Raw genomic sequence first — 14,333 nt, 5'->3', positions numbered from 1 at the left:
GGGGGGGGGGGGGGGGAACTTACTTAGTATCTTTGTTTCTCACTTTCATCACTCAGATGAGGATAAAGCAACAACCTCAAAGAATGAAGATTAAATGACATAATGCAAGTAAAATGCACAGCAAAAGGCCCAGCACACAGTAAGCCTTCAATAAATGTTAGCTGTTGTTGGTATTATCTTTGGACTTGGGAACGTAATGAACTTGGTATCCAGTCACAAACAATAATGGGAACAGACACATAAAACATGTTTTTCTTAATGGGTACGTAATCAGCAATTCAATGAAGATCGTGTTGATGGACAGCAGGATAGATGGATGGATGGATGGATGGGTGGGTGGGTGTGCACGTGTGTTGCAGGTAGGTGGTTTGATGGAAAAACTCATTTGTATAATATCAAAAGTGGCTCTGGGGACTTCCCTGGTGGCATAGTGGTTAAGAATTCGCCTGCCAGGACTTCCCTGGTGGCCCAGTGGTTGAGAATCCACCTGCCAATGCATGGGACACAGGTTCGATCTCTGGTCCGGGAATATCCCACAGGCCGCGGAGCAACTAAGCCCGTGCGCCACAACTATTGGAGCCTGCACTCTAGAGCCCACGAGCCACAACTACGGAGCCCGCATGCCACAACTCCTAAAGCCCACACACCTAGAGCCCAAGCCCTACAACAAGAGAAGCCACTGCAATGAGAAGCCTGAGCACCGCAACGAAGAGTAGCCCCCGCTTGCCGCAACTAGAGAAAGCCCGCGTGCAGCAACTAAGACCAAACAATGAAGACTCAATGCAGCCAAAAATAAATAAATAAATAAATTCATTTTTTTAAAAAAAGAATCCACCTGCCAATGCAAAGGACACGGGTTGGAGCCCTGGTCTGGGAAGATCCCACATGCCGCGGAGCAACTAAGCCCCTGTGCCACAACAACTCAACGTGCGCTCTAGAGCCCACGAGCCACAACTACTGAGCCCACGTGCCACAACTACTGAAGCCCGTGCTCCACAACAAGAGAAGCCATGGCAATGAGAAGCCCGTGCTCCATGAAGAACAGTAGCCACCCTCACCGCAACTAGAGAAAGCCCGCACGCAGCAACGAAGACCCAATGCAGCCAAAAGTTAATTAATTAATTTAAAAAAAAAAAAGTGGTTCTGTGAGACCGGCTTGGCAATAGACACTTAAAAATCTTTAAAATTCTCCTAAAGAGATTCTCAGGCAAGAACACAAAAATTCAAAGATGTCCATCACAGAGTTGCTTATAACAGCAATTAAAATTTTTTAAAAAAGCAACAGCCTAAATGCTCAGTAGTCAGAAGACGGAATTCAACAGAAAAAGAAAAAATGAAGATGCAGCTGTTTCCCTAAGACGTGAAAAGTTGTTCTTAATATATCTTAAATACAAAGGGTAAAAAGTAAAGTAACTAGTCTGGTGTAAGCTCATCTTTTTTTAATAACTATGAGTGTGTGTATATATAGAAAAAGTCTAGAAAAATATATTCCAAGTGTTATCAGTGGTTATCTTTGGTGTAAAGATTTGGATGGTATTAATCTTTTTTGTTTTTGCTTTTCTGTATACTCTCATTTTCCTCTGATAGCCATATATTTTAAAATTTGTTTAATTTCTTAAAAGAAGAAAAATTTTTTAAAAGGCAGCTCCGTGAATCAAGACAGAAGAAATGCATAGGCTCAGCTTCCTGGGCCTCAGCTATGTGACCATGAGCAAGGAGCCTGCCCTCTCTGTGCATCTGTCCCCTCCCCTTTGGAAAAGGGTGACCAGTCCCCTGCCCGGCTCACCTTCCAAGGTGCCCAGAGACAGTGGATGAGGAAAGGCTTTGCTATCCACAGCTGACAGTCAGGTGATGGTGGTTTTATTCCCCCCAGGGACATCTAGAAGACTCCCCAAGGAGATGCTCAGAGAAGCAAAAGAAAGCTGGCCTCCATCGCGGGGCAACCAGTTTTAATGGACAGGGTTCTGGGCGGAGCTGGGGTGCCAAGTTCTCACCCCCCTCGGACACTGGCTTCCTTCATTTCTGTGAAATGAGAGGGATGAACTTTGACAGTGGTTTCTAAACCACTCCTTTGGTTTTCTTAAATAACAGGATCCTTTTCTCAAATGAAACACAGATTTCTCCATTAAGCATCAGTAGCTCTGTTCCTCAAAATCAGGCATTCTGTGCAAAACGAATCAACTTGGAGTCCATTTCGCATTATTTCAAATGGGAAAAATTATAAAGCATGACGTGTCAACTCAAGACTCCCCATTAATTTCCTAAAATGTAACTAACACATAGTAACACTCTCCCTGTACACGGCAAACTATCGTAACAGGAGGTCCAATGCTTAAAACATACCCTCTTGGGAATCCCCTGGTGGTCCAGTGGTTAAGACTGGGCACTTTCACTGCCATGGGCCCAGGTTTGATCCCTGGTCGGGGAAGTAAGATCCTGCATGCCATGCCAAAAAAAACAAAAACAAAAACAAAAAAACCCCTCCTGACCACCAAGTCATTATTAACAACCAGTAACTGTGGTAGCACGAGCCTGGGCCGCTCTCTCGGATCCGGCACATTCCGAGATGCTCAGCCCCCACTGACCCTCGCTCCCTTTGCAAACCGTCTACATGTGAGTCAGACGGTCTTCCAATTACATCTAGAATTCACGAGACTTCCTGCACATCATTTCGTTACAAATGCTATGCTGAGTTTTAGGAATGTAAATATGATGTTTTACGGGCTCAACACTGGCTGAAAAGGAAGTTTGGAAACATGTACCTTCTTGTATAAACTGAGAGGCATTAATACTAGGAGAACATCAATGCCGGAGCCATTCTGCAGGGCAGGCTCTATGAAAACCAGGGCACCCTGGAATTCCTCCAAGGGTGATGCTGAGTTGGGAAGGTGGGGATTGAAGCTGTATCTGATGTGCACCTCAAAATATGAGGCTGCTGACGGAGAGTGGGGGCTATTAAAGGGTTCCCTTTAGTGCTGCCATTGAAAGGCATCCCCCTGGAGCAGCCGCAGCAGTAGTAATAACGATGCCACCACAACAAATAATACAACAGCTCACACTCAGCGAACTCTGACATGTGCCAGCTACTCTTCCAAGCACCCATCATAAATTAGCTCATTTAATCCCAGGAACAACTCAATGTGCTAGGTACTGTTATCATCCCCATTTTACAGATGGGGAAACTGAGGCAAGGAGAGGTTAAGAACTTGCCTAGGGTTATCCAAGCAGAGCTGCGATTCGAGGCCAGGCAGCAGAGTTTCAGAGTTCCTTCCCGCTCCAAACCACTACCCCTGGCCCCCCAAAGTGGGGAGGTTCTGCAGAAAGAGGGGACAGGGGACCCAGAGCCCCCCAACTTCACCTTGTCCTCGCCCCAGCCCTTGCCCTTAAAGCAGAAGCTGAGAAAGCGCTGAGGCCCTTAGAACCAAGCAGGGTCCCGTGGCACCAGGCCATGGGAGCCAAGGGGGACAGGCGGTGGCACCTTACCCACAGCTTCCAGTCATAGTAGTAGGCTCCCAGGAGCTTCACGATGTAGGGGTGGTCACAGGTGGCAAGGATCTCAATCTCCACGATGTAGTCCTCCAGCTCCTCCTCACTCTTGGTCTCAATCACTTTGGCGGCAGCCAAGGCACCTGTCTCCTTGTTCTTAGCCTGCAAAGTTGAAGACACAGAAGGTCAGCAGCCATGGTTGGCAGGAAGCTGATCCCTGGAGGCCAGCTCAGAGAGGCCCACGTGAGTGGGAAACAGAGGCCAGATGTCCAGATGTGGATAAGAGGCTGAAGTAGGAGGTACACTGTTCTCAACAATGGCCAGTGCTCGCTCATTATGTCAGCTCAGGAGGGCATGCGTCGGAAACAATGTTCTGTGGTTAATAATAAATTATTTTAAGTACAGTATACCCATACTATAGGATAAATAAAAATACAAGAGCAGCATAGATCTAGAAACAACAACATGGAAAGATTGTTTATTGTTCAGTAAAAGATGCAAGTCACCGAACAATAAAAGTGGTATGATGCTTTTTATATAAAAAATGGAAAACTACTCTTTTATAAATGCTCACACATGAACATAAATGCATGGAAAACTCTGGAGAGATACTGCCTGACAGCAGGCTGGGGAGGAGCCTGAAATGGGGACAGATTCAAAGGACACTTTCACTCTCTCTGTACTGTTTTAAAACTTTAATAGAATGTTTCGTGCATTTATTTGCATCATTTCACATACATTAAAAGTAAAATGAGGGACTTCCCTGGTGACGCAGTGGTTAATAATCTGCCGGCCAATGTAAGGGGATGAGTTTGAGCCCTGGCCAGGGAATATCCCACATGCCGCGGAGCAACTAAGTCCAAGCACCACAACTACTGAAACCCGCGCGCCTAGAGCCCGTGCTCGGCAACGAAGAGTAGCCCCCCCGCTCGCCCGCAACTAGAGAAAGCCTAGTTTCTCTTCGTGGCTGCAGCAACGAAGACCCAAGGCAGCCAAAAATAAATAAATAAAGTAAAATGAAAAGGGTTTTTAGTGCCCACCAGTTACAGTGGAAGTAGCTCCTAGATGCATTTCACCTGGTCGTAACAAGTTTCTTATGTGATGAAAAAGAGAATTTCACACTTATGAGGATAGCTATACATTTTTAAAAACGGAAAATAAAGTGTTGGTGAGGAGGTGGAAGAATTGGTACCTCTGTGCATTGCTAGTGGGCATGTAACACGGTGCAGCCACTGTGGAAAAGAATCTGGCAGTTTTACAAAAGGTTAAACATAGAACTACCGTATGGCCCAGCAGTTCCACTCAGGTATATTTGCAAAAGAACTGAAAGCAGGGATTTGAGCAGTAACTGTACACTAACGTTCACAGCAGCGCTATTCACAAGAGCCAAAAGGTGGAAACGACCCAAGTGTCCATCGGCAGATGAATGAATAAACAAAACGGGGTACAGTCAGCCCTCCCGCATCCTTGGGTTCCACATCCTCAGATTCAACCAACTGCAGATCAAAAATATTCAGAAAAAAAAAACAAACAGAAAGTTCCAAAAAGCAAAGCTTGAATTCGCCACGTACCTGGCAACGATTTATATAGCACTGACATAGACTTAGGTATCATAAGTAATCTACTTAAGAGGACTTAAAGTGTACAGGAGGATGTGCCTATAGCTTATATGCAAATACTATGCCATTTTATACGAGGGACTTGTGTATCCATGAATTTTGGTATCTGCCGGGGGACCTGGAATCAATCCTCGTGGGATACCAAGGGAGGACTATATATACATCCAATGGACTATTATTCAGTCTTAAAAAGGAAGGAAATTCTGACACAAGCTACAACATGGATGAATCTGGAGGACATTATGCTAAGTGAACTGAGCCATTCACCGAAGGACAAATATTGCATTATTCCACTTAAATGAGGTCCCTAGAATAGTGAAATTCATAGAGACAGAAAGTAGAATAGAGGCTACCAGGGGCTGGTTACCAGCAGGAATGGGGAGTTAGTGTTTCATGGGTATAGAGTTTCTGTTTGGGATGATCAGAAAGTTCTGGAAATGGATAGTGGGGAAGACTGCACAAACACTGTGAACATACATAATGCCACCGAGTCCTACAGTTAGAATTTGCTAGAACAGTCAATTTTATATTATGCATATTTCACCACAATTTTAAAAACTGAGAGCGAGTAAGAAGTAACCGTGTAATAGTGCAAGCAATTTCACCCACGATGAGCTGGTGCCCAGGAAAAGGGTGCAGGGCCCACTGTTTCCCAGGTGGTCCCGTGAGCCTCGGGGGCCGCTGCTGGGAGCACCCACACACCACGCTGCTGTTGGTGGTGGGAGATGTCCCGGTGTTCAAAGAGAGCATGCTTTCCTACAACACGGGCCTAAAAGTCAGCTGCTCGTCTGCAGCCTTTGAACAGTAGTCTGGTGTGGAAAGCACGGAAAAAATGAGCCACCCTGGACTCCACCGTGGTGCCTTCCCGTGGACAGCACCACACGCCACTCGCCTAACAGGACAACTCTGCCACCTGATCCGCTGGAGACGCCAATGGCCGAGTCGCTCCTGCATGCCCAAGTACCCCTGGGGATGACAACCGGCATTCACATCAGCTCATGTGACACCCCATTCTACAGACTTAGAGAGGGGACGGGACTGGAACTAGGGAGGCAGCACCAAAATGTGAATCTGGGTCCTCTAACTTCCAGGATTCTGAGCACTTTCCACTATCACACAAGGTCCCCCTGTCATCTTCAGAACTCAGAAGCCTCTGAGACCAGATGCCAACAGGCAAGAGCACCCCCAGGCCAGCCCTGCACAGGGCACTCGCAATGCTGAGACAATGACCCTCCTCCTGGCCTCAAGGAGCTCAAGGGCCAGCTGGAGAGACCCACCCCTCTACTGCCTGTGGCGCGATGGTGAGCTTATGGGGGGTGAGGGGTGGAAACTGGGAGGGGGCACCAAGCTCCGCTAGGGAACCTTCTGGAAGGGAGTGATGCCAATAGGTAATTTATACGCTCATTTGTAAATTTACTCCCAGTTTAGGTAAATGTTTCTGCTAACTGAGCTGCAAAGTCCCCAGGTCCCAAGCAGTGACAATCACGGTTTCACATTTGTCAAGGACCCGCTCTGCAAGGGACCCTGGTCCACACTTCAACCTGTGCTAACTCATTTATCTCCTCATTTATCACCATGTAGGTGCAATTATTATCTCATGTACAGATGAGGAGACTGAGACAGGGTCCCAGCGACTTGGGTGACAGAGCTGATCTGCAACGCTGGCAGCCCTGCTCCCGGGTCTGCACTCTTGGCGGCCACAGTGTATGGAACCTTCCACAACTGGCCCAGGAGCTCCGTTCGGGGAAGGGAATTTCATGCGGGGCCATTCCCCCGAGATCAGTCCCTGTCCTAGAATTCACGGTGCTCACTCGGCCCTACCTGGGTGGGGTCCTCCCCCCGTGAACTCAGTTTAGAAAGCTTGTTCAGAATGCCTTAGAACCTCATTGATTTAGCATTTGGGTGCTCTCTCTCTCTCTCTCTCTCTCTCTCTCTCTCTCGCACACACACACACACACACACACACACACACACACACACACACACACACTGATGATGTGCCTGCCTTTTCATTTGTTGTAAAGCTGATTTTCTCCTGTCCCACTAGAGGACCATCCAAGTATCCTTTCACATTATACAGTACTCATGCTCTTCCTCCTCTCCAAATCCAGAGAGAACTTAAGGCCCACTCTGCTCCTTTACAGAGAAGCCAGGAGCGGCCTTAGTGGGTGGCCAGAGCTAGGGCCAGGTGACCAAGGCACCCACCCTGAACATGCCCTCCCAGCCCCCAGCCACAGCAGCACAGGGAGAGCTGAGTTCACCTTTCATTCCTGAGAGCTGGTGAAGGAGGCTGCAGCCACCTTTTCCTGGGTTTCCTTAAAAGGACTGTTTTCTCCTGAAGGTAGGCGAGGCCCAGGCGGGGACCGTTTTCCAGGAGTGCACAAAACCTGTTTTACCCTCCATCCTGAAAGGCAGCACTGACCAGAGGTCCCAGCCTCTGGCGGGGTGCCAATATCAAGACTGAGGATCACCCGCTGCCCAGCGCCTCACTCAGATTTCACAGAGACCCAGGGCCTGCCAGAAAGGGGTTGGTAGCAATCGTGGTACATAAAGTGACTTGGCCAAATTAAATTCTCTAAAAGCCTGGTTAAGGCTGGAGTACATGCAATCAGCTGCATATTTTTTGCAGAAGGTTTCTGCTAGTCTCCTGAAGGTTACTGCTAGTCACAAGGAGCAGACGTCACCATGAAGGATCTTAGTGCTTTTCTAGATATGAGGAGATACAAGAATTGGGCTCATAAAGTCGGCTCCTGAAAATATCTAACGATCTGAAGACCTGTTCTGCCAGTTTTTTCCAGTGCACAGAGCGCCTCATCTCTGCTCTCCGCCCTGAACTCCTTTCAGGGGGTGTTGAAAGTCAGCAGCCGCAGCAGCTCATGATTTGATCCTTGTAGAGGTAGATGGCAAGTGCCAATTTGTAGGTGACAGCAGCAATCTATCACCTTGAGGCCACAGAGAACGTAATGATGGCTGATGATAAAAAACAGCTAACACTGTCTAAGCCTTCACTGTGTGCTACGACAGGCCCCGAGTGGAATTTCTCATTTCATCCTCAAGGCAGCCCTTAGAGACAAATATCACCATTCCCAATTTACAGATGAGGAAACTGAGATTCAGAGAGGCACGGTGAGTGTCTCAGGTCACACAGCAAGTGGGAAGGTGAAGGCTGAATACAAACTCAAGCCTGCCTGGCTCAAGGAGCCTGAGCTCCAAATCACTTGCCAGCACGCACTTCTTGGCGAGTGCCCAGTGCTCCCTGCTCCATCTCCCTTTGCTAAAGCCAATAGCAACCTCTCAGCGTCAGAGCGCTTGGCAGCTGCGGAGGACTGAAACTGCCAGGATTTAATCTGCCCACGAGTCATTAAGGCAGGTGCCAGCCGTCAAGTCCATTTCCCAGATGAGCAGACTGAGGCCCCACCCAGGATTGTGAGCTGTGGTGGTCTCCTGACTCCCAATCCAGTGTTCTCTTTACTACACTAGGCTGGCAGGAATCAGCTTAATTCTATTCATTCATTCATTCAACCATTATTTACTGAGTCCATATTATGTGTGAGGCACTTTTCTAGTGAAGAGTTTCTGCCTAGAGAATCAGCAGGTTGGAATCACTGCCCTCCCATAGCACAATTCACCCTTCCCTGATTTGTCTTCAGAGGAGCCAACCCACTCTCATTCCCAGTCCCTAAGCTGTAACGGGGCTGATTCCACCACCATATCTAGAAGCAGGTGGGTGACGTATGCCGGCCAATCAGAACACTGCATGCCCTCTAACCACAGTGATGGGTTCAGGGATAGACACGTAATCAAGTCAGCTAATGAAATGCAACCTCAGAACAGTTGCTGCCCCAAGCCCTCCTTTACCGCTAGCCTCCAGCACTGCCTACCACAGTCCTGGAGCTTCTAGGTCATCGTGCTCCCAAGGGGAGACGGAAAATGAAACTAGCTCCAAAGTAGCAGAGCCTAGAGAGGGCCCGAGAGGACACTGCTAGATCCCCTCAACTAATTTTTACAATAGGGTGGTGTTATTATTAAGAGCCTCATTTTATATATGTAAGAGAACTGATGCTCAGAGAGGTGAAGTCACTTGCTCAAGGTCACACAGCAGGTAAAACAGCAGGGCTGGGAGTTGAATTGGGGCCTGTGTGACTTCAAAGTCCATGACCGCTTTGCCAGAGGTGCCTGTATATTCTGTCAAGGTCCTTTCTGGGTCTCTGCATCGCCCTCTGTGCCGTAGGAGAGAGGGGAAATGATAACCAAGCTCTCTCCAGGGTCTGATGTGAGGGCATCTTGGGGAGTGGGTGGGTACTGGAAAGCTAAGGGCGTCCACGTGGACGGGGCACCCACGGGAGTTGATAGGCAAGAAGTCATATAAAGAACAAGTGGCCGTCTGTGGCCTCTGACGTCCGTCTCTCCCACCGGCTGAGGCAAGACTGGGATCCAGCAAAAGATGGGGGGAGCGCCCACCTAGCCCTCCACTGCTGGCCGGCAATGACTAACGCCTCAGCCCACACCCTTGAGAGCACACACACAGTGGCCACTTGTGCTTTCTGCCCAGGCACCTCTGTACGAACAATCCTCCCCCTTGTGCGGCGCAGGACCCAGCCCGAAGAAGGTGGGGACAACCCTCCCGGAAGCCCTGTCCCACCCAAAGTGCCCAGCCAGCCCAGTCAGGGACTGGGAGCTTCCTGAAAGTCAACCACACAGAGACGGCCCAGCTGGGCACAGCCCCCAGGCCCTCCTCTTTCCTCCTGGCTGCAGGCTGATCACTCTGTCCCTCCCTCCTCCTCCAGGGGAAGGGCTGATAGCACAGAACTCAGGGACCAGAAGGAACGTTAGCCGCCCCTCCTAAACCCCAACTCCCAATTCCCAGTCTGCAGATGGGGAAACTGAGTCTGTGTAGGTCACGCAGTGCCCAGAGTCTGATCTGTGACAGCTGCCTTATCTGCAGAACCAAAACAGAGTAAATGAGAGCACAAAAGCAGAAGGGCCTGGGAGGGCGTGTTGCCGTGGCACGGTTCACTTCAGGCCCGGGAGGCCGTGGAGCTGCCTGGAAATGAATCCTAAAGCGGGGCAGCAGGGGAACTGGCCGGCATCCGTTTTCCCTTGAGGATTCACAACTCCAGCTCCCTTTGCGAGCCGTCTCTCTTTCAGTCTCAGTGCGAGGGATTCATGAGGCGCCGCTGAGCCCACCTGGTCCTGGCACACAGCCCAGCCCAGCCCAGCCACTCAGTCCTGACCCTCTCAGTCACAGCCAGTGGCAGGCCAACAGGGTCGTACCTGAGTGGTTTTTTTGTGTTTTTTTTTTTTGTAAAATTATCAGCAAATAAGTTTTTTCTTTCTCAGGGGTTGCTAAACTGGCAGAACAGAAGGCTGGAGGGTCTCGTAGCCCACCTTGCCACCCCTTTGAAGAGCCTGCTTGAGGGTGAGGCCAAGACCAGGGAAGACGAGACCAGCCACAAATGGAGGAGGGTCTGCGAACACCTGGAGCCAGCTGATCTTGAAGGAAGGATCTGCCCTTAGACCTTCCTCAGGGAACCAACGAACTCCCTTTTGAATGACTGTCATTTGCACCAAAAGGGAAATGAGCTCCCCAACGCTGAGGTTATTCCAGCAGAGAGCAGACGTCTATGGAAATACTTCACCATGCAACACCTGGTAACGAGGTGCTCTTCACTCCCAAGGGCACCATGACCTACAAAGTGACCTTCACGGAGGCCTCTCGGAGGACCTGACTGATAATCCAGGATCAGGGACCCAGATGGGAAACGTGGTTACTAACGGGCCACAGGCAGACAGAAACCGTGGGATTCTTCTGCCAAAAGACTCTTCCTCCCAAAACGCGGAGAAGATCACTTTACACTTATTAAATTAACAAAGCAAGGGACTTCCCTGGCGGTCCAGTGGTTAAGACTCTGTGCTTCCAATGCAGGGGGCACGGGTTTGATCCCCGGTCGGGGAACTAAAATCCCACGTGCCACAAGGTATGGCCAAAAAAAAAAGGCAAGGAAAAATGACCACCTCTACTGCTGGTAACCAAACGGGTGGTAAAATGCATAAACTGATTACTGACAAGAATATAAACAGGTTCAATCTTGTAAAGATGAAAACTGGCATAGGTTTCCAGAGCCTTGAAAATAACTTTTAAGCCTATTAGCCCTCATTCCTGAGAATGTAAGGCCAGGAAATAATTCCAAAAAAGACAACAGAAGACATGTACTAGGATCACATTCACATCAGCCCACAATTATGGCGAAAACAGTGGAAATAACCTAAATGTTCAACTATAGGATGATGTTTAACTTAGTGGGATATTAAGCAACCCTTTAAAATGATAACTAGGAAAATAATATAGTAAAGAGAAAAAATAATTAAGCCATGATAAGTAAACAAAGCTGGAGGATGATAAAACTGTAGCTAAGCTATAACTCCGGGAAAACTGTGCGTGCCTCCAGACAGGGAGGTGCTGAGACACAGCATGAGGGTCTGGCAATTACCCACAGGGGGCCCGGTGAGCACAGACTGGGGTTGGGGCACAGAAATTGACCAGTTCATCCAGATCTTGCCTTAAATGTTTCCAGAGATGGGCACTCTCTCCTCTCGGAAACCCACTTGAGCTGTGCTGTCCAATATGGTAGCTACTAGCCCCATGTGGCTATCTCAATGACCTGAAATTAAATGAAATTTAAAATGTAGTTCCCCGGTTACATTAACCACACTTCAAGTGCTTCATAACCACATGTGGCTAGTGGCTACCGTACTGAATACAGCAGATACGGAACAGTCTCATCACTGCAGAAAGTTCTGGTAAGTGGGCCGCTTTGCACTCAAGGCTGCACCTGGCAGAAAAGGCATTCTCACAGAGGCGAGGGAGCATCTAAAACACTCCCAGATCCAGCCTCAGAAACATGCATTTCTTTCTCTAGGAAGAAACAAAGGGCTTGAGTGCAGAAAGTGGGGAGAAGAACATTGGGTGGCGACCATATGCTCGTGAGGTCGCCTAGCAACCTGGCTGGGCAGCAGGCGTGAGGAAAGGCTCTCAGCTGACCTGTCAGAGAAGCAGCCCAGGCGGGTGGGTCAGAGCTGAAGAATGGAGCAGTCAAGGCGAAAGGTTTCTGTTTTCCCCAGCCCCTTGATTGATTGTGGACGCTGGGCCAGGCATGTGTCAAATGAGGTTCAGGCCACTGGAACCGAGAAGAGGCTTGGTTTGTGCCCCACGATATACGGCTGTGGTATCCCTGCCTGAACACACCTAATCTCTGCGTGGTGACGACGGTTACCAATGGCGGGAAAGGCTTCAACTCTATTAAGGAAGGAGGGAATCGGGCCCCGGAAGAAACAGGGTCACAGCAGAACCGGCTACGTGCAGGAGAAGGGCCCAACATCAACTCAAACAGGGTGGTCTGAGGGCTGCGGACAGGATGGGTGGCAGATATGGCCTTGGGCTCAGATGCTGCCACCGCCCCCGGGCTGTTGGGCATGAGTGGGCGGGCAGAGTGGAGCCATAGGCACCACATGCCAAGAAGAAAAAGGCCTGCTGAGGCCTCCTGTGGTCTCTTGAGGCAGGATAAGGAGCGCCCCACCTTAGCCAGCACGGGTCCACGAGGGATGCAGAGTACTGCCACCTCCTCCTATAGAAAATGAAGGTCCAGGTAGAGAAGGTGACTTGTCCCAGGTCACACAGCTAGGAAGTGGCTGTCAGGGTTCGACTCAGGTCCAGCTCTCTGCCCAGTGCTCCTTCCCCTCAGAAGCCCTCCAGAGGGAAATCTCCAGGGCCTCCCACCCAACTGCTGTGTGTGCCAATCCCCCTTTCCCACGGCTCCCTCCGTTGCCTTTAACCAGAGACCCTCTTAGGGCAAACCCTCAATGGCTCCCTGCTGCTGACACGATCAAGCCCAAGTTCCCTGGCCCAAAGCCTTGGTGACCCGCCCCCTTCACTTGTCCAGGATCCCACTGCTCCCCTGCGTTCACCTCCTGCCACAGCCAGTGCCTGACTGCTTCCTACTTCCGTGCTTTTCTTTATGCTCTTTCCTCCCCCTGGAGTGCCTTCGCCATACCTGTGGTTTAACCGTCCCACAAAGTCTAACTCAACCACAGCCTGCTCCATGAAATGTTCCCAGCACCCCAGCACCCCTCCCCTGCTAGAACTTCCTCACACCTTATTAGGGCTTTCATCTCAGACCATCTGGTGCCATAGTCACTTGTGTTCACAAATTCTCTCTGACCTGGCTGTGAGCTCTGAAAGGCTAAGCCCGTGTCGGATTCATCTTGTTCTGCCCCAGAGAGCCTAGAACAGAACAGCCAGTGGATGGATGGGAGCATGGGAGGGTGGGTGTGTGGGAAGATGGGAGGACGGCTAGCCAGACAGGCAGATGGGTAAGTGGCTAGATGAATGGGAGGATGGGTGGGAGGGAAGGCATATGGAAGGATGGGTGTGTGGGAGGATGAATGGATAGATGGGTGGGCAGATAGATGGATGGATGGATTGACAGATGGGTAGGAGAGTGAGTGACTAGGAGGATGAATAGATGGATGGGGGAGAGGGATAAAAAGGAATGAAAGGTATGTCTAGGGAGCAGACAATCATCAAGTCTTCCTTTCTTCCCAAAAGGTACCAGAGCCTGCCTTGTTGCTGGCTTCTGTGAACAACCAGCCTCTTCTTCCCTCTATACTACAGCCAACAAAGTTCTTTTTACAAGTACCGATGCTACTCCATCCAATATCCCCAACTTAGTACACTGAAAAATGGGCAAATTTCTTTTTTTTTTTAGGCCTCAACACACGGCATACAGGATCCTACTTCCCTGAGCAGGGATTGAACCTGCACCACCCCCCTGCACTGGAGGTTCAAGTCTTAACCACTGGACAGCCAGGGAAGTCCCAGAAATGGGCTAAATTCCTATCAAGTGATTTCTGGAATGGAAGCAGCACAGGACCTAGGTTCAAATTCCAACTCTACTACTTACCAGCTACGTGCCCTTGGTGAAGACAGGAAACTAGACTTTAGTCTCCTGATGGAGATGTAGATAATTCCAGTGACATGAAAAAGTTGATAAGCCACCACGGGTTAGTCAGTTGACTATTGGTTGTTACTACCTTCACTGGGACTGTGTATTTTTGGTTTTCAAAAGCCTAAAACCATGTTTATCTCGTTCACCAAGGTATCTATTATTCTATCTGGCCAATAAGTATTTTAAAATAACAGATGGATGGATGGATGAATGGATGGGTGGG

At 49.3% G+C, this 14,333-nt stretch overlaps 1 protein-coding gene across 2 annotated transcripts in view; it reads right to left on the bottom strand.

Moving 5' to 3' along the window:
* Window positions 1-14,333, bottom strand: part of STK10 (serine/threonine kinase 10) — a 119,245-nt gene that overhangs the window by 91,429 nt on the left and 13,483 nt on the right. For both annotated transcript variants that reach the window (XR_003004263.1, XM_024753344.1), the window contains exon 2: window positions 3,484-3,648. Coding sequence is in view for 1 of the 2 variants with exons in the window: in XM_024753344.1 (XP_024609112.1) it covers window positions 3,484-3,648 (165 nt within the window). In the remaining variant the exon portion in view is untranslated. The remainder of the gene's footprint in view (window positions 1-3,483; window positions 3,649-14,333) is intronic.

This window comes from Neophocaena asiaeorientalis, unplaced genomic scaffold, assembly GCF_003031525.2.
Source record: "Neophocaena asiaeorientalis asiaeorientalis breed wild unplaced genomic scaffold, Neophocaena_asiaeorientalis_V1.1 scaffold268, whole genome shotgun sequence".
Classification (NCBI taxonomy): Eukaryota; Metazoa; Chordata; class Mammalia; order Artiodactyla; family Phocoenidae; genus Neophocaena; species Neophocaena asiaeorientalis.
The sequence above is the reverse complement of the archived record's forward strand: the minus strand, read 5'-3'. Positions and strand labels throughout refer to the sequence as shown.